The 18664-nt window shown below is 44.5% G+C and overlaps 1 protein-coding gene across 1 annotated transcript; it reads right to left on the reverse strand.

Annotated features, from left to right (window-relative positions):
• Positions 1-5050: 5050 nt before the first annotated feature.
• Positions 5051-5824, reverse strand: tmem271 (transmembrane protein 271; the record flags this gene model as incomplete). Its single annotated transcript, XM_080843670.1, has 1 exon — positions 5051-5824. The coding sequence occupies one exon, from the start codon at positions 5822-5824 to the stop codon at positions 5051-5053; it is 774 nt and encodes a 257-aa protein (XP_080699796.1).
• Between the last annotated feature and the right edge of the window lie 12840 nt (positions 5825-18664).

Genomic DNA, 18664 nt, shown 5'->3' on the forward strand with positions numbered 1-18664 from the left:
TATCCCTCCTGCACTCCCTGAGATGCCCAGACATGCAAGAGACTTCCTAACAAACGTTAGATGGCTGAAGGTCAAGCACTCTGGACTCTGGTACTGGAAGAAAAAGAATAGATATCTGGACACTCTTTTATTATAACTTGACAGAAAATAAAACACAACGAACTGCAATAACGGGAGAGAAACTGTGTGGCTTCAAAATAAATTGGAAGAACACATCAAACCTAGAGAGGCACCTGAAAGCGAAGAACCCTGTAATGCTACGGATTAGCTAGTACATGTCAATGATTATGTTATGTGATGTCGTTATGTGAAGTGTTATAGTAATCTTTGATCTTTGTGGATGTTTTGATGTTGTTATCAGTGTTTAACTTTGAACATTAATATTGTAGTGAGGACTTGCTAGTCTTAGAAGTTGAAGTTTCAGGACGTAGTCATCCTTGATCTTTGTGGAAGTCTAATATTTTTTCTGTTTTTCTGGTTGAAGTAATAAAAGTCTATGTTTTAGAGTTTCAAGATTTAAATAAGTTAGCTTTCTCACTTAATTTACCTGACAATGCTTAAACCCCCAATAAAATGTTGAAAATTAAGTAATTCTTATGTACATCACTCAACACTACTGATATCATGGGGGTTTAATCTGGCCTCAGGGGGTATAGGTATAGTCCGACTGGGGGGGGATACTATGGCCTGTTACGCCGTGTTCGGATCCGACCCGTGGTAATTTCCTGATCCCAATCCCCACCTCTTCTCTCCAGCTCATTTCCTGTCTACCTTCACTATCCTGTCTGATCAAAGGCTAAAAGCCTAAAAATAAATCTTAAAAAAAATAAAATAAAAATAAGCGCTGTGTTCCAAATAACAATGTGAAAAGCAAACGTAAAGCTATTTCACATACTCAGTGGAAAAGGCGTATCATTCAGAAGCATCTGTACATGCCCTGCAGACAGCGATCACCTCCTTGAATCTATGCAGGTGAATATCTTTCGTCTTTGCATCCCCCTTCTGACAGACAGCTGAGTGTGTTCCATCACTCAAACGATGCCACTATTGAGGACAAGGCCTAAATCACGCACGCCCATTGAGAGTTCAAAGGAGCCTTTGAAAAGCAGCTACCCAGAGAAAACATGAAAACACACAAAAATATATTTGAGTGCCACTCAAAGTGAATCATGGCATCAAAAGCGAGGAGCAAGGCTAAACTGTGTTAGGAGGCTAAGACCATGGAGCATCCAAATGAAGCAGAGCAAATGGCATTAACAGAGCTGGTGGATGATTGATCTTCCTGGCTGTCTTCATGAGAGGAACTCTAAATCAGTTTCCTTATGAAGTGAAATGCATAGAGAGGCAAAGCCAAAAGATCCAGATCCAATGAACAGCTTTGTTTATTCAACTTCTAACACGAACCACTTTACTGTAAATCAACTTTCTGATTTAAACCTTTCAGCTTCATTTCAGAAAACAACTTCTCCCAACCTCCCAGGCTTTATGGCAAGCCATCTAATGTAGACATTGTCAGTGGCGCACCAACCTCCCAGGCTTTATGGCAAGCCATCTAATGTAGACATCGTCAGTGGTGTACCAACCTCCCAGGCTTTATGGCAAGCCATCTAACGTAGACATCGTCAGTGGTGCACCATCACAGAAATCATAGGAAACATGAACAAAAGAAGAAGAAAAAAGTTCTTGCTTTCAAGAGTAAATCTGAGGACTGTATTTCCCCTGCCTCTCCTCTATAAAAGGTCAAGAAGTTTTTTCTTTTTCTTTTACTCTTCACCTCCCGGTGGACTGCAGAGATAAAGGGAGGCCTCTCATCCACTCCTCCACCTTTGAGAGCCCAGCCTGCAGTCCAAACGCCCGCTGCCCATCGCCGTAGTAACCACACTCTGGGTGTCAGGACCCTGGACAGCGGCCAGCGGAGGGCGAGCAGGCTGTCAGACGGAAAACGCAGAGCATGCTAAGACTCCGGAAGGCTCCGAAACCCTTGTCTGCACTGATTTAACTACTCAAGGAGCCAAGTTTCCTTTCAAATCCACAGTGTGTGCTCTCTGACACGTCTGCCTCAGCGATCCTGCACGAGCTCAAGAGCATCTCTTCAATCAAATCAGCAGTATTTTTTAGCAAGCCTTGCACATAGAAGGGTCAGGTTTCACAGAAATGTGTGTGTGAAGGTGCAGCTTGCAGTTTATGTTGTTGGGAAGCAAAAATGCCTCAAAACCCACAATTATGATGCAATTATGAAACCCCATTTTTTTTTCTGCAATCTGTGCATCGCATATTTAATGGCATGTGTTTCATTTTTATATTACGACTCAAAAATCATTGTCGACATAGGAATACTCTCATTCTGTGAGACCGTTTAGTATGTGATGACACGAACTCCAACTGGCACCTTTAAATGTGCGTCTGCAAAGCATTCATATTTCAGCTGTGCAACTCAGGCAAACACGCTCAAGGTCCTTCCACTTCCAAAAGCCCTTCTGATGACCCCCCCCCCCTCTATAGCCTCTCTATGGGCTGTGTGGAACATACACACAACTGGGTTTTACTGTCACACTAGATAGTGTTAATGGGGGCAGAAACAACACTGCACTTCAAAAACTACAACAACAACAAAACAACTACAAAAAAAGCATTAAATTAGGGCCTTCAGCATCCATCCTGAGAGAAATGAATGTGAGCACTGAGAGATCTCCTCCTCGTCAATTAGATATGAGATGGTATTAAAAAGGAAAAACTTTTAAGGATGAGAAGAAAGTGAATAGCGCGGAGCTCCATTTGGTTCCATTAGCAAAATGAAACAGTAGTGATTTTGCCATTACGGAACATATCAACAGAAGGGCTTCCGGGAGCTTGGGGGGGGGGGGGGGGGGGGGTGGTGGTGGTGGTGTGGGCTGGTGCATCAGAGGGCTGTTCATGATCCAATCCATCTGCTTCAGTCCCATTCATTAAGCTGGTGTCTTATCATCTATCTCTGGCAGGTCTGAACACCAGCAGTGTTGTGAGAGGCTCAGCATATTGTGGCACTGGCCTGTCACCCTAACGGATGCGACAAAAGCTCCGATGAATTAGACGCCCCGACGGAAATGAGTGAGAAGGCTGCCAAAAGTGTTATAGTGATGAGAAGATCAAGGCTAGCACACCGCAGGGCCAACACAACGATAACGCCGCTAATCAATCACGCCACCACTTAATTAGGAACCTACACCCTCCTGGTGTGTGAGGCATCTTCAGGGTAAGCCGACACAGAAAAGCAATAGAAATAGATCTGAGCAATAGAAATAGATCTGAAGTGTTTAAGGCTTGGACAAGTGAGTTACAGAGTGCGCGCGGGCGCACACAAACACACACACACACACACACACACACACACACACACACACACACACACACACACACACACACACACACAGACACACACACACACACACAGTCACACACACACACACACACACACACAGACACACACACACACACACACACACACACACACACACACACACACAGACAGACACACACACACACACACAGCCACACACACACACACACACACACACACACACACACACACACACACACACACACTGAGAGAACAAAACTGAAAATGCAGCATCTTCCACTTGGTAAGAGGAACAGTGTGCAAAGATAGCAAATAATCTAGGCCAGTCTGGATATCATCAGGGTTGGGTTGCTTCAATGTCATTTTCATAATAGAAATCACATCAGAATATAATCTGATCACACAGGCAGGTTGGGCTTCAGGCTGCAAATATAATCCTAAACTCCATATGCATTCATTTGAATAGAGTACAGTACAGCGCAGTGCTTGTTGGACTTCCTGTTCCAGCCCCCTCTGCAGAGCTTAAATGACCTCATCAGGAGTCCCACAGTCTGGCCGTCACACCTATCACGCATGTAAAAGGATGCCAGAAGATCTGTCTGAGCCTACGTCGTGATGAAATAGACCTGGCATTGATTTTTTTAAATGGATGGTGGAGACAGACAACATCTTATAATGAATGAATGGCCTCAGCAAGCTGTTCAAATGCACATACTCCCAGCCTCCATCAGACCCATTACTTACCATCAGATACTTAAAGTGCACACAACAAATGACACACTGATCCATCCTCCGGACATAGGGCAGGTGGTTATACGTATGTATAGCCTCAAATCTTGACTCAGAACAGAGAAAATGCTTCCATTAATCCAAACTGAACCAAGCAAACACTACTACAAGCTACTTATACAGAAAAAGCACATGGGTCTGTCATGGTTTCCCTTAAAAAGGATACAAAAGAAGTATTGTACGTTCACCAGAGGAAGCAATTAAGAGGACAAAGCTGACACTACATTGAATTCGGATATGTTGAATTTAGTCACAGGATAGTTTGGGTTGTGAAAGGCCTGTTCCTTTTGGCCTATACAAACCGAGCTGCGAAATTGAAATGCATTTGTTCTCTTCATATGCTGACAACACATTCATCGTATTTATATTTAAATCAGAAGCTGCCATTGATAAATAGGCGATTGTCTTGGTCGTTTGATAGTTTAAAATTAACTCTATACGTCAAGTGAGAGTAAATACCTTTATTCATACTGTATGCGGAACGTAGGCAACGCGGAATAAAACAATAAAATGACATCAACAAACTACATGGGCATAAGATGAGAATACAATTGAAAATAACAATCGCGTCGCTGATATTTTAAATCTTTTAGAATGTTACACTTTAGGTTATTTGTAAATTAGCTTATGCAATTGCACTATTCTTTTTTTTCCCAGTTAGACAACAATAGTTCTTTGGCAGCATTAAATTGTATATGTATGCTGCCAAAGGACTGATGAGCCGACTTACCCCAAAGAAATTAAACCATGAACAGAATTCTGCATTGATGGTGAATTAACAATAAAAATCCTCACGTTTGTCCCAGTTTGAACCCAACTACGTCTGAAGTTCAAGGGAAACCAATGATTGTCACTGCAGAATTTGGAGCCCATGTTATTAACTTTTTTATTCCTTTCAAGCAGTTGCTACTTGTTACGTGCTTCTCAAGGGAAAATGTCCTCGTATGCGGGTGGCAACTCATTCGGAAGAGGGTACGAGAAAGGATAAGAGTGGTTGAGCTCCGGATCCGTGGGCGAGTAGCCCGGGAGCTCGATCGACGGATGGCCCCCGCATTGTACCTCAACTCCTGCCTCGTCGAACACGTGAAATACCCCCAGGTTAATGTAAGACACCGGTTGAAATTCCACCGTTGAAAAGTCTTGCTCTTCGCTGAAAATGATTGGCCCCCCGCCCTGTCGCCGAGAGTGCCTCCTTCTGTAAAACTGTGCCGTTTTGTACCTCTTAATGATCACCAAGTTCATAAGCCCCAGAAGACATTCCAGTGTGTTTAGAATTGTGGATACGACGAGTCCCCTCTGATAAGTCTTCAGCTGCTCGCAAAAGGGGTTTACATCCACCGAGTCGAGGCAATAGTGGGCATATTTCCGCTCTACGAGTGACACCGTGTCGCCATCCAGAACAGCGCCTGAGAAGGCGGTGAGAACTCCCAGCAAGAACACCAAAATCCCCAAGAGAAAAAAATTCCGACAGCCGGGCTTCCCTTTGCAACAGACTAGTGCCAGCCCGAGGAGCACTTGCCCAAGTCCGACTAGTATTCCCGAGTAAAATGCCCCGGCCGCGGTCCCAAGGTGGAAATGCGCTCTGACTTTGGAGCCCAGAGCGATGCATTTGAATCCGACGACAACGGCGCTTATGGCACAGACGAAGAGCAGGCAGCCGGAGACGATGGTGCACAGTCCTTTCCCACTCAACTTCATTATATTCCTCCTCTACCTCTCCCGTTCCTTCGCCCTCCTTCATCCTCCTTTGTCCTCCTCGGCAGCCCCTCTCGAAGTCCTGTCAGATTGTGACATGATTTGCCGATGATTGCACTTCAAAACGAGGATCTCCGGAGCTGCGTACACTCCCCCCCTTCCCCGTTGCTTCAGAAATAGATTAATTATTGATGGGCAGAGCGCGCTCCTTCTGCAGTAAGAAGCCCCTAAATCCAACTCAAAGGAAGTGATTACCTTCATGACCCTTGCGCCCCATCCACGCCGTCATTTAGTGAAACACATCTCTAGACTGTGTCCGGAGCCCAGAATAAAAAAAAAAGATAGTGTGAGCCCCGCTCAGTCGCAGACCCCGAGATCATTCAGTTGCTCGGGATGCGGCACGGGAGTTCCGCCGTGAGCGCAGAGCAACTTCTGAGGGCTGCGTGGTGCGGTGATTGTTATTTGACCGAAACCTTGGTTCTCACATGATGCGTCGCCAACTTTCCACTCCCCATCCAGATCTGCCAATGTTGCAGTTTTTTTTAAGGAATAATTTTCCATACATCTTGGAAATGGACTGAAGATATACGAATACGAATGCAAAAACAGCCCTTCTCTCTAAAATATTTACAGCCTAATCTTAAATCCTTGCTTTGTTACATAATTTCATAGATGAACAAAATGGGCATATGTTGTAAAATCACAACCCAGTATGTCAGGAAAATTACAGAAACGAATAGTGTAATTATTCCTAACATACGGAACTTTACAAAAATGAATTTGCCAGGGCTGAGAGCTGTCTATGGTGCTGAAATCTGGGGCATGGCGCTCTCGTAGATTATGCGTAAAAGCGAGGTAGTGATGATTACTGTTAATGGAACTGTAGGCCATAGTTTGCATGTTTACATACAAATACACATTTGAATAGTTTGTATATGCCATATTCTAAAAAGCTCTGCATTGTAATCTCAATAGTACATAATTCCCCAATTGAATAGTACTTATTCACCATTACTGAACAATGCAATGGTGTATCGGATATCTTGACAGTTTCCAGGAACGTAAGATGAGGGCAATGGACATTTGCTAGAGTATGAAAACCACTATGAACAAAATAAACCGCCGGGGAAACGACCTTGTGAAGTCGCCTATATGCTGTATGCTGCCATTGCCAAGTTTCTGATGGACTTTGGGAGTAAGTCCGAAGTATTGATTGTCCTGTTGCCAGTGGGAGGCGAACATTTACAAGACGAATAGTAAAAAGTAATTGACAGAGCCTTTTGAGCCGGTGCATCTTGCCGGGATGCAGGTCGGGGTGCAGAAACGCGCCCATAGTGCCGTGTGATGTGCTGCAAATGATTCATCTTCTGTGGAGTCTTTTAAGAGGACGTGCTTCGCATGCGCAATGAGTGACAATCCTATTTTTGGGAGCGCTCTGTGTCACAGAGCGACGCCAAAGGTGTTTGGTAGTAAAACCAGAGGATTTTTTTCAGTTTTGCCTCTTGAAACATGCCAATCAACAGGAACATTCCTCATTTGAACAATTTCACTCATAGATTAAAGGCACCCAGTGCAACTTTATGTAAACATTCAATGAAAAATAAACATTCAATTTCTAGTCTTTTTTACACGTAGTAAGTTTCAATAACTCCATACCATTACATATCGACATTCAAGGAGCAAAGATGAGACGTCATTGTGTGGTGAGAACTGATAGAAAATCGTAAACAACAACAATCGCCGGTGGGGAGAAGCCATTTTTCCATTGACTGGAAGCCTGCTTTATTTATTGTAGGTTACAAAAAATAAAGAAAATGGCGGCGATTGTTGTTGTTATCGATTTTCTATCAGTTCTCACCACACGACGTCTCATCTTTGCTGCTTGAATATCGGTATGTAATGGTATGGAGTTATTGAAACTTACTAGTGTAAAAAAGACTAGAAATTTAATGTTTATTTTTAAGCCTCGAAAGTTGCACTGGGTGCCTTTAACAAACTGCATCCAATCTACAGATTGTTCTTTTCCTTTTGCCATGATGTTGTGGTGCCAAACTAAGTTTTCAGTGCCAAACACTGTAGTTGCCATAACCACTAATTAAGACGTTTTGCTGATCATAAGGTAATTAGCGTCTCTGGGGATCCACTGGGGTATTTTAATGTATCCTGGCACAGTGATAAAGGAAGCTTTACATTTCCACCCCACATCTCTAGCGCCACCAACAGGCTAAAGTGTATTTATTTTTATTTTTTATAACATCCAAACTATTTTGCACAGTTGCAACAGTTAAATCCCAATTCGCACAGGCTTTGCATTCTTGTAGATTTTCAGTCTGATACTTGGTGCAGCCTACTTCATCTATAAAGGCTTCTTTCTCTCTCTCTCTCTCTCTCTTTCTCTCTCTCTCTCTCTCTCTCTGTACCACGACATATACATATATATTTATAAACACACACTAGATGCCAAGGAATAAGACATGTTTAGACAAGTTTTTAAAGGAAACAGAGAATGGTGAAACACAATGGTGCCAACTTTGATGCAGCTTGTTTTCAACAGACTATCACTGCAAAGCAAAACAGGTATGGGCCTTAAGAACTGGAAACTATAACTGACATTTGAGCTCACAACAGACAGTATACCTGGGTAGAGTTAATTTGATGGGGCTGCTCCATTTGGACTGCAGACATTAAAGCATATGATAAAACTGGAGGTGATGCAGATCATAAGTGGTCTGTGCTTAAAGAATTAAGTTGGATTTGCACAGAGGAGACAGGAAGTGGTTGCCTATGCTAATTGGCAGGACCTGAAGTGTTTGAAAGATGCTGAGGGACAGAGGAACTGGTCAAGTCATCATGTTAGCTCTGTGTCACACTGGCAAAACTCCGCTTAGGATGTCACTGCTTTATTTTTACATCCTGGCTATTTTTATTAGACAGAGCCTGCCAATACCATCACAAAGCAATAATCCCAGCCAATGAAACCGTCACTTATCCCCACCAAGCAAGTAATCACTGTAATTAACTGCTGCAGGAAAAGCCAGATTGGCTTGTTTGCCTTGAAAGGGAGCATCCTCTGTCAGAAGGTAGTAGAAGTACTACGCCTGGCAGTTTAATCTTTCTTTATTGACAACATCATTAGCAACAAATGACAAATTGAGTTAACCCACCCCCACCCTCAGATGGAATAACATGTCCTTGGTTTGTGATTATTCATCTTGGGCATAACTCATAGATATGTAGGTCACACCCTATTTGGATGGTTCCTTATAGACTACAGATGCCCAGATTAGAAAACCAATCTATCTGTTAAAACTCTGTTGCCTACAATTTATGGTTAAGATTAGGGTTAGCGTTGGGTTTGGTTTAAGGTCATATTCAGTGAACAATTAATAAGACTAAACATGAACTTCAACAAACCATCTGTGAAGTCTCTGAAGGTGGGCTATCTAAATAAAGTGATAGCGACATGTACAGATTTTATTAATAGATTGATAGACTACTCGTCAACCAATGACACTGGAATCTGCTCTTCTCTGAATTTCATTCCTTCAATACGAAAGAGAGATGCTTTATGAGAAAAACATAATATAAGTGTGTCTCTGTGTGTGTGCTTAGCTGCCCTGTAGTCTATGTTTCAGTATGAACCATGTATACAAGTTTTAGGATATTTTTTTAGAATGAAGAGATGTTTGAGAGAAAGCCCATGTAAGTAGACTTAAGCAGATTAGCAAATAATAAAATGGGAGTTATAATAGCAAGAGAACATAGATCAATTATTGATTCATTTATAGCATACAACAAGCCACATAAATACATTCACACAACACATACTCTATATCTATCTTAATTCTTTGATTAAGAGAGATGTGTTCTTTTTTTAAGAAAGAAATCTTTTAAAATTGGACACACATGACAAAAATAATCACACAAAAAAAAATCTCAAGAAGAGAGAGAGACCAACTTAATTTATGCAAACAAAGAAAACTCAAGTAAACCCCCATGAGGTCATTCCATCCCAACTGTGGAACTACCAAACACATTTGGAGGTAATACAACTTTTGTGAAGCAGATTTTCAGAGCTCAAGGTTATTTCCCAAATTAGTCTACTGACAACGTCGATCCTGTTTTCTCAAACAGCAGGTAGTCCAAGCCAGCAGGCAGAAAGTTGTCTGCTTACAAGGCAAACTAACCAACTGCGAAATACTGAGGCAGCGATATGAAAGTGTTAACAGGCCGCTCTGAGCGCGATCACAGGAGGGAATTTAATAAGACTGTACCGCGACACTGCTCGCATCAGTATGCGCGCTCAGAGCTGCGAGACCGATAAAGGTTTACCTGCTCAGCGCGCGGGGTGAAGGGGCTGAGCTACATCTGTCACTTGAGCGAGCGCTCGTTTCCCAGACACGCGCACACAACACTCTAATGAGGGCCCGGTGAACCACGTTTTACCCCGGTGTCGCTTAGCAACCGTTGGTCTGTTAAATTCACCAAATTCGTGTGCTGAAGACAAATGGAATCGCTAGCCTGTGTGGAACGTCTGAACTTAGTGGGACTACTGAACAATAGGATATGCCATTTGCCACAGTACCAGAATAAATAACAAGCATAACAAAGGTTACCCTGAGGAAAGAATGAGCTTAACTAAAATATTCTCACTCACAAACAGAATTTGTTTTCTTATTCTGCGGGCAGAATTAGGTGAGTTTGTTTCTGAGCTAACCGTATTGAGAAATCTGAGAGTGACCTATATGGTATTTTATGGCCAGGTCTTCAGTAAAGTGCATGATTAATTATAGATGGATGTAATTTACAGGGGACGTATCTGAAATACATTTCCACATACCTCCTCCGGTGAGTTTCTACACCATTTGCTTTGATGGTCTTGGCATTTCGGGCTAGGCCAGTATACCCACTCATAGGAAGCCATGGTCTCTTTTTCGCTACACTCTTTTTTGATGTATGACATTTGGCATAATGAGATCAGACTCATTAAATTACAGTAGGTCAGTTTAATACATCTCCATGCTAACAGTCACTTTACCCTTTGAAGTCAAGAACTTGTTTTCTGCACATTTTCACTTGTTTTATGATGATAAGGGACAGACCAATGTTTTGCTGATTGTCACACTGAAACCCCATCTAGCTTATAGTCTAAGAACAAGAACAACAGGAATTCTTATTTCAATTCATGGGTAAAACAAGTTCCTTAAGTTTGACCTCACAACCCAAGCCTGCTTCTACTTCAGACTGTTTCGGCCTCTGGAACCCTCCGGAAGTTCCATAATACCTCAGAAGTGCTCTATTTGAATACCCTTTTCAGTTCCAAAGAACACAGCAACCTTCAAAAAAGAATGTTACGTTTTATTATCTTACATTCCAGGATGGTCTAGGACAAATTCAAAAGCCTTGTATCTAAAGTTTTAAAAGAAATGAGGTGAACTCAAGCCTGCTTCTACTTCAGGCTGTTACAGGCCTCTGGAACCCTCTGGAAGTTCCATAATACCTCAGAAGTGCTCCATTTGAATACCCTTTTCAGTTCCAAAGAACACAGCAACTTTCCAAAAGAATGTTACGTCTTATTGGGCCTCATTTATAAAACGTACTTACGCACAGAACTGATCTTAGACTGTGCGTGCGATCAAATCCACGTGTAAGTACAGATTTATAAAAACCGTCTTAGACGTAGAAAAGGACGTATCTCTACGTCTGGTTTCAGTTTGTGAAAGTACATTTCCTTGCGGCAATACTGGAGTACTGCAGGAATTCAGGACTCTCCGAGCGCCGACAGCCGACACACAGTTTCATTTGGGCTAATGGTGAAAGGCCAAATTAATGTTTCGCTCAATAAAATCAAATAAACTATTAGAATAATTTACACATGAATGAGATTCACATCTTATAGGTATTCCGTTTTAATTTCACAAGTGTAAAACATTTCGCTCAAACTTATAGCCTATAAGAAGACTAATAGTGGCTTAGTTTTCAGTAGGAGATATGGCTGCATTGGCGTTGTTAGAGCATATTGCCAACTGCGCAATAAGGAGAGAGAGGGGTTTTTTTGTGATCGCGCAGACTTTTTGACACAGGATGATGTATGTCTGATAAGCAGGTACCGCTTGCCGAGAGCGTTGTGCCCAAATGGCCTCTCTTCTAGAGAGGCGCGCTAGAGTCAACCAGGCCGTACACGTTCAGGTATTGTCCGTTCTTGGATTCCTGGCTACAGGAACGTTCCGATGAGAAATTGGAGACCAGTCGAGCAATCCCCGTCATCATTAAGCAGAATTTTGCCCGATGTTCTTCGCAGTATACTATCCCATATGCAATTTATTAGATTTCCATACAGTGCCCAGCAAAATGTGAAAGAGGATTTCCTGCGTAAAACAGGGTTCCCAATGTATTCTCATCCAGATTTCGCACACTCAGAAAGCCTAGGAAGCCCACTTCAATACAGCACAGGTCGGTAGTGGAGCGCACCAAAGCCTTGGTGCTGCTGCCGCAGATGCGGCTTCTGCTGCTCGTGCCGCAGGTGCTGGTGCTTCGGAGACGTGTCTACTACATGTCAAATACTTTGCTTTTGCCATTACGCCACCAGACAGGCTTTCTAACGATGTTTTGGCCCGTCGATGTCAGCTTCACTTTAATTCTTCTGTTAAAATGTTTCTCTCTTGCTTGCCACTGTCACAGAGAGTTTGTGCATTGAGGATGCGCTCTGTTTGTGCATTAAAAATATGCTGATTAGATTAAATAGGGGCGTTTTGAGGGCGGCGATTCAGTTGCGCACAATTTCACGACCATTTGTGATTTATAACCGAAGGATTGGCGTACACGTGTTTTTTGTGTGTACGTCTGTTTTCTGTGGATCTCACTTACGCTCATTTCAGGAAATGTCTTAGACAAAATGTAGGATGGTTTCTACCCAACTTTTTATAAATGAGGCCCATTATCTTACATTCCAGGATGGTCTAGGATAAATTCAAAAGCTTCGTATTTAAAGGTTTGAAAGAAATGTGGTGACCTAGTTTTAGGTAGTGTCTATGTCTAGGTCCACTTGTTTACAGGTGAACCTTGAGCAGTGAATAGAGACCTCAGCCTAATGTCCAAGTATCTTCATCCTTCAAGAAGGGGCTTGTGAGGGGGGCACTGTAGCTCACACAGTAGCCTCGACCACATTTGGGCTTGAAGCTCAAGGAGGTCGGGTTCGAATCCGGGCAGATGCCATTTCTCCTGCCCACTCCCCACCTCTTCTCCCTCTCATTTCCTGTCCAACTCTGCACTGATTTATCCATTAAAGGCATAAAAGGCCAAGAAGGGCCTTGTGAGAAACAATAACCTCTTGCTCATTCGGCAGGCGGGACAGCTTGGTACGCAGAGGGAGGGAATTAATGGAAATTGCCAGGCAGCTTTTGGTCGATTCCTTAGCAGGCATAAGGATGTGTAGCGCGTGTGTGTGTGTGTGTGTGTGTGTGTGTGTGTGTGTGTGTGTGTGTGTGTGTGTGTGTGTGTGTGTGTGTGTGTGTGTGTGTGTGCGTGCATGCTTGTAAGTGTGTGTGTGTGTGTGCGTGCGTGCATGCTTGTAAGTGTGTGTGTGTGTGTGCGTGCGTGCATGCTTGTAAGAGTGTGTGTGTGTGTGTGCGTGCGTGCATGCGTGTAAGTGTGTGTGTGTGTGTGTGTGTGTAAATGTGTGTGTGTATGTGTGTGTGTGTGTGTGTGTGTGTGTAAGTGTGTGTGTGTGTGTCTGAGAGAGAGAGAGAGAAAGGGGGTTGAGGGATGGGGCAAGTGAGTAAGTGAGAGGATTGATGGTGCAGTGACTGCTCTGTTAAATAGAAAATTGCATTCCCCTCGGCTGTGCTAAGCCCCTTCTCCTTTCAAAGCCGTCAGCAGCTGCCTCCTGTTTTCCCCCCATTGTGATGTCAGGCCCCATTGTGATGTCAGGCCACATTGTGATGTCAGGCCACATTGTTTTTCCTGCACGGCCAGTCGACGTCTCCTGGCCTGGAAAACGGGCTCTGCCTTTGTCTCATGCATCTCAATGGCGTGTCGGGGGGCAAGGCCATGGATGTTGCGTGCTCAAGCGGGTGGCCAGAGTAATCCCGCTGATTTACCCCAACACCCCCCGTAAACAAAGAGGCCGCCGCAGCAGCAGCGGAGGGACTCTCATGACCAGGACCAGTGCAAGGTGACTTTTCATGGCGTGATTAAATGACTTCCTAAGTTATCACACTGACCTCTGACTCCTGTAAAAAGCACCGTAAACCAGGAGCAGAGTAGTGAGCAGCCAGCCACACGCTGTCCACGCTGCAATCTATCATCAGCACCCATATCACACGGGAGCTACAGTGCCATCGGTCCCCAGCAGTAGCCTATGGCCTCCGCCCATGTATATACTCAAGCATATTACACAGTGTCATCTCTTCAGCTCATGTATTGATTAAATTGGCTTCTTTTGACACTGTGATGAATCATGGTGTTGATGCGAACAGGCCCTGACACATAAGCACATGCTCCCTTTGTGAGATCTGGGGCCACTAAAGCAAGTGGCACTAAAAAAAGACTTTGGTGTTGTGTTGCTACACGCCCTGGCATCACACTTCAAGTCCCAGCTGCACACGCCTGAACCATTTTGGACTGGGGAAGAGGGCTGGTGTGAAACGTGACTGATCCCTTGAAGGGGTGAGCTGACTGTGCTGCTTCAACGCTTCAACAAGATCTGTCTGCGCTCTTCGAATAAAGGGACCAGCCTGGAGCTCGTAAGAAGTATGCGGCTCCTGTTTTAAGAGTGCAATTAAGAATAGATCCTGATTGGCTGCGGATGAGTCACTGTTAGAGATCCTGATTGGCTGCAGGTGAGTTACTATTGCAGTTACAGATCCGGATTGGCTGCAGATGAGTTACTAGTGCAGTAACAGATCCCGATTGGCTGCAGATGAGTTGCTGTTACAGATCCTGATTGGGTGCGGATGAGTTACTATTGCAGTTAGAGATCCTGATTGGCTGCAGATGAGTTACTATTGCAGTTAGAGATCCTGATTGGCTGCAGATTAATTACTATTGCAGTTGCAGAGCCTGATTGGCTGCAGATGAGTTACTATTGCAGTTACAGATCCTGATTGGCTGCAGATGAGTTACTGTTATAGATACAGATTCTGATTGGGTGCGGATGAGTTACTATTGTAGTTACATATCCTGATTGGCTGCAGATGAGTTACCGTAACAGATCCAGATTGAGTGCATAGAACTAGTAACTTACTATCTGGGCAGCCACCTCAGACAGAAACAGGCTTCACATCGTGTAAACAGCCTTACGGTGCAAACCCATGACAGCGACGCGATCAAATTCCATCGCTTTGAGTGGCCGTGGTGTAGCGTGTGGAAATAGCATACAGTCCTACAAAGACGACACCAAACAATCTCATTGGCTGCTGCCGGGAAATATCGCTCCTCATTTGCATACGTTTCAACATGTTCGAATTTTCAACGGACGCGTCGCTCAGATCGCTCATTTACGTCACAATGGATTGGCTCCCATTGAAATGCATTGGGTTTAGAGATCGCGTCGCTCACAACGGTGGCATGGGTTTGCACCGTTACGCTGTTGCTACCTCAACTCTTAGCTTGGACCAATTCCACCCGGCTAGTTTGTTATCTCAGTGGGTTGAGCACCCAACAGACACACCAGCCTCTCTTGAGGCAATAGTCCCATGACACAGATATTTCCACTTTAAGAAGGAAGTTGTCGTATGGCAGCTTTTTGCCACGACCAGGACCAGGCCAGGACCAGGGCATCATCGGCCTGGACCTGCTGACCCACCATTGACCTGCCGTGCTAAGATGTCGGGGGCAGCCATTACTCTTGGCACGGAGACACTCCAGTCGGGTCAGGGGAGGAACGGAGTCAATTGCCACTGCCAGCCAGACTGCCATCAGCATTGCTGCCAGCTTGAGAGGCCCCTATGAGAGCCAGCCCAGGGGCCCCTCTACATCTCCGCTGCCAGCCAGAGGGGCCTCATCGCTGTCGCTGCCAACCTAAAGGCTCTCTACGCTGCCGCTGTCAGCCAGGGAGTTCTCCACATTGCAGCGGCAAGCCAGAGGATGTCCGCACTCTCCGTCCAATCCGCGATTTAGAGACCAGGGCCTTCTCCTGCGGGTGGCCGTGCCTCACCAGCCAGGACGGCCTCCCCCGTAGCGGGCCTGGCCACCACATCCCTAACATCTCAGGGACTGAGACAGTGTTTCTGCCTCCCGTAGCGGGCCTGGCCACCACATCCCTAACATCTCAGGGACTGAGACAGTGTTTCTGCCTCCCGTAGCGGGCCTGGCCACCACATCCCTGTTTCTGCCTCCTGCCATTGTGGCTGTGCTGGAGGCAACCATGTTCTGATCGTCTCTCCAGTGCCTCTGGGACTTTACTGTTGCTCCTCGGGGACAGCTAACCACTTGAGGCCAGGTCAGGCGTAAACTGCACATTATAATTGACCGACTTCACTTCTTCACTTCTGTAGGCTATTGGCCTACATAAAAACAAGTGACTGGAAGATGTACATCTGGGTAAAAACAACAGATTGAACATCGCACAGTAAAGTTACTTCCTTTGTCTGATCCAGTGCCTCTGGGACTTTACTGTTGCTCCTGGGTGACAGCTAACCACTTGGGGCTGGCTGTGTGATGTGTTGGGGTAGTGAAGCTCCCTCATGCTGTAGAACTGGGTCTTGGGTGGCCCACAGCATGCTGTGCCACGGTTCCACTTTGACGTTTGTAGTGTTCTGATCGAGAATAATGTGGTTCTTGTCTCCCTTTTTTGTCAGGGATTAACATGTGCACTGTTAGCAGTAGCATGTGTTCCTGCTTTCCATTTTCATTCCGTCTGTGTTTTATGCTATTTGGTGCCTCTGTTAGTTCCTTGCGTAAATTCATGCAACAAGCAAATCTGAATACAGTGTAATTAGATAACTTTTAGTATCCTTAGGCCTACTTGTGTATGCAGTGGTCCCTGGAGAAGTGGGTATCCTCTTAATTTTTTTAAGCAGCCCATACAGCACAGGATAACCACCCTGTTTTGAGAAGTGGGTATACGCAATGCTGACTGAAAAAAAAGTGGGTATACTCCGTATCCCTGCGTGTACCCTGGACTACACCACTGTGTGTATGTGTGTGTTTATTCTACAGGTCAATATGCAGATGCCTTTTTTAACATTTAAGTCGATAAGTTTGTTGACCTTATGAAGTTGGCAGCAGTGGCGTCATTTGATATTACCTAATTCGATTATATGTCAGCACCGTACTGCTTGAGAGCTGGGCACGCGTGTTCGCATTTCATGCTTGCCTGGGAAAACTGTGAAAAAATGAATGAACGTTTGTAAAATCACTCAGAGAAAACTTCTAACCGTTAATATGTCTCGCTATTGGGAAACTCGGTCCAGATCAACAACACATCCGAGCTGGATCAATTTGAAACTCCTGGAACCACAGAACTGCGCTCAAATGTTCCACATGGAACAAGGAAGCGTGGGGCTCTTTTCAGTCCAATTTAACCTTTTGGATACTTCATCCTGAAAAGCTTTGTTGTTAGGCCCTTCAGCTTTTAAACCCAGGACCTAGACAGAACCTTTTCCCCACAGAAGTGTTTGTAGTAGGCGTTTGATGTGAAAGGACACTGGGGAGAGGCATTTTCCATCTTCCCTAGCGGGAGACAAAAAAAAATTGAAAGCCCCCTCACTACACCTGCCTCTTTGATGACTAATGTACTTCAGTCACCATCCTGCTCCAGGTCCAGCGTAAACTGCACATTATATTTGGCCGACTTCACTTCTGTAGGCTATCGGCCTACATAAAAACAGGTGACTGGAAGATGTACATCTGGATAAAAACAACAGATTGAACAGTAAAGTTACTTTCTTTATCTGATCACCGGCTCAGGTGTACTGGTGGACTACTAACAGCGCCTTTGAGCAGAGTCGAGAACTCTTTTTTTAAGCCTTGTAGTCGTGGTGGTACAATAACTGCTTGGCCGACAGGTCTAGCTAGATTTCATTTGGTCCATAACACTGCTAATGACAGAAGTGGATTCTGAGCAGGCACAGGACTGGCCACACGCTGGACAGAGGACAATTTACGAGGTCCCCATCACAAGAGCATAAATCATCTAAACAATATAACTTCTTGGGGTAATATGGCTCGTAAAAGCTAATGGATGAACGTGAGGAGTAAATTAGAGTCTGCAGTGGGCAGGAACAATAAACTCAAGGATAAAAACTTCATAGGCGCAAGGAGGATGCTTCACGACTACACTGATCATCCGCTTTACCGGGGGTGACAAACTCAATTGCTCAGAGGGCAGTGTGTGTCGCCTCCCGCTCCAAACCAATTCTCCCTGTACCAATTTCTCCGATTAGCCATTTCCCAAATAATATCCACTTAAGGCAGACAGGTAGGCGGTGATTGAATGTGACATCTTGGCCTCAGCTGGGGGGAAACGGCAGCGGACAAAAGGATGCCGAACAAGAGCTCATAAGACAAGTGTGTGCACACAAACACTCACCATCTTTTCTTTTGAAATGCATACACACTCAACAAAAGCAATTTACTTTCAGATAATACATTACATGATCACCTGTCTGAGCTGCAACAACTGCATCATCAGGTGCCTGGCTGTTTTTTCTCCTTGAAAATAAAGGCTGACACTTTTAGAATTGCCAAGGGGAGGGGGGGGGGGCACAATACACCCCCCGAGTCAGGCTGTGTTGTCCTATAGGCTGAATGTAAGCAGTGGATTTCAAAGCCACATCAGCAGCAGCCACATCAAACGAGTAGAAAATTAATCCCATAGAAAGCCTCACGAGGAGGACTGTG

The sequence above is a fragment of the Sprattus sprattus genome, assembly GCF_963457725.1.
Source record: "Sprattus sprattus genome assembly, chromosome: 8".
Taxonomy (NCBI): Eukaryota; Metazoa; Chordata; class Actinopteri; order Clupeiformes; family Clupeidae; genus Sprattus; species Sprattus sprattus.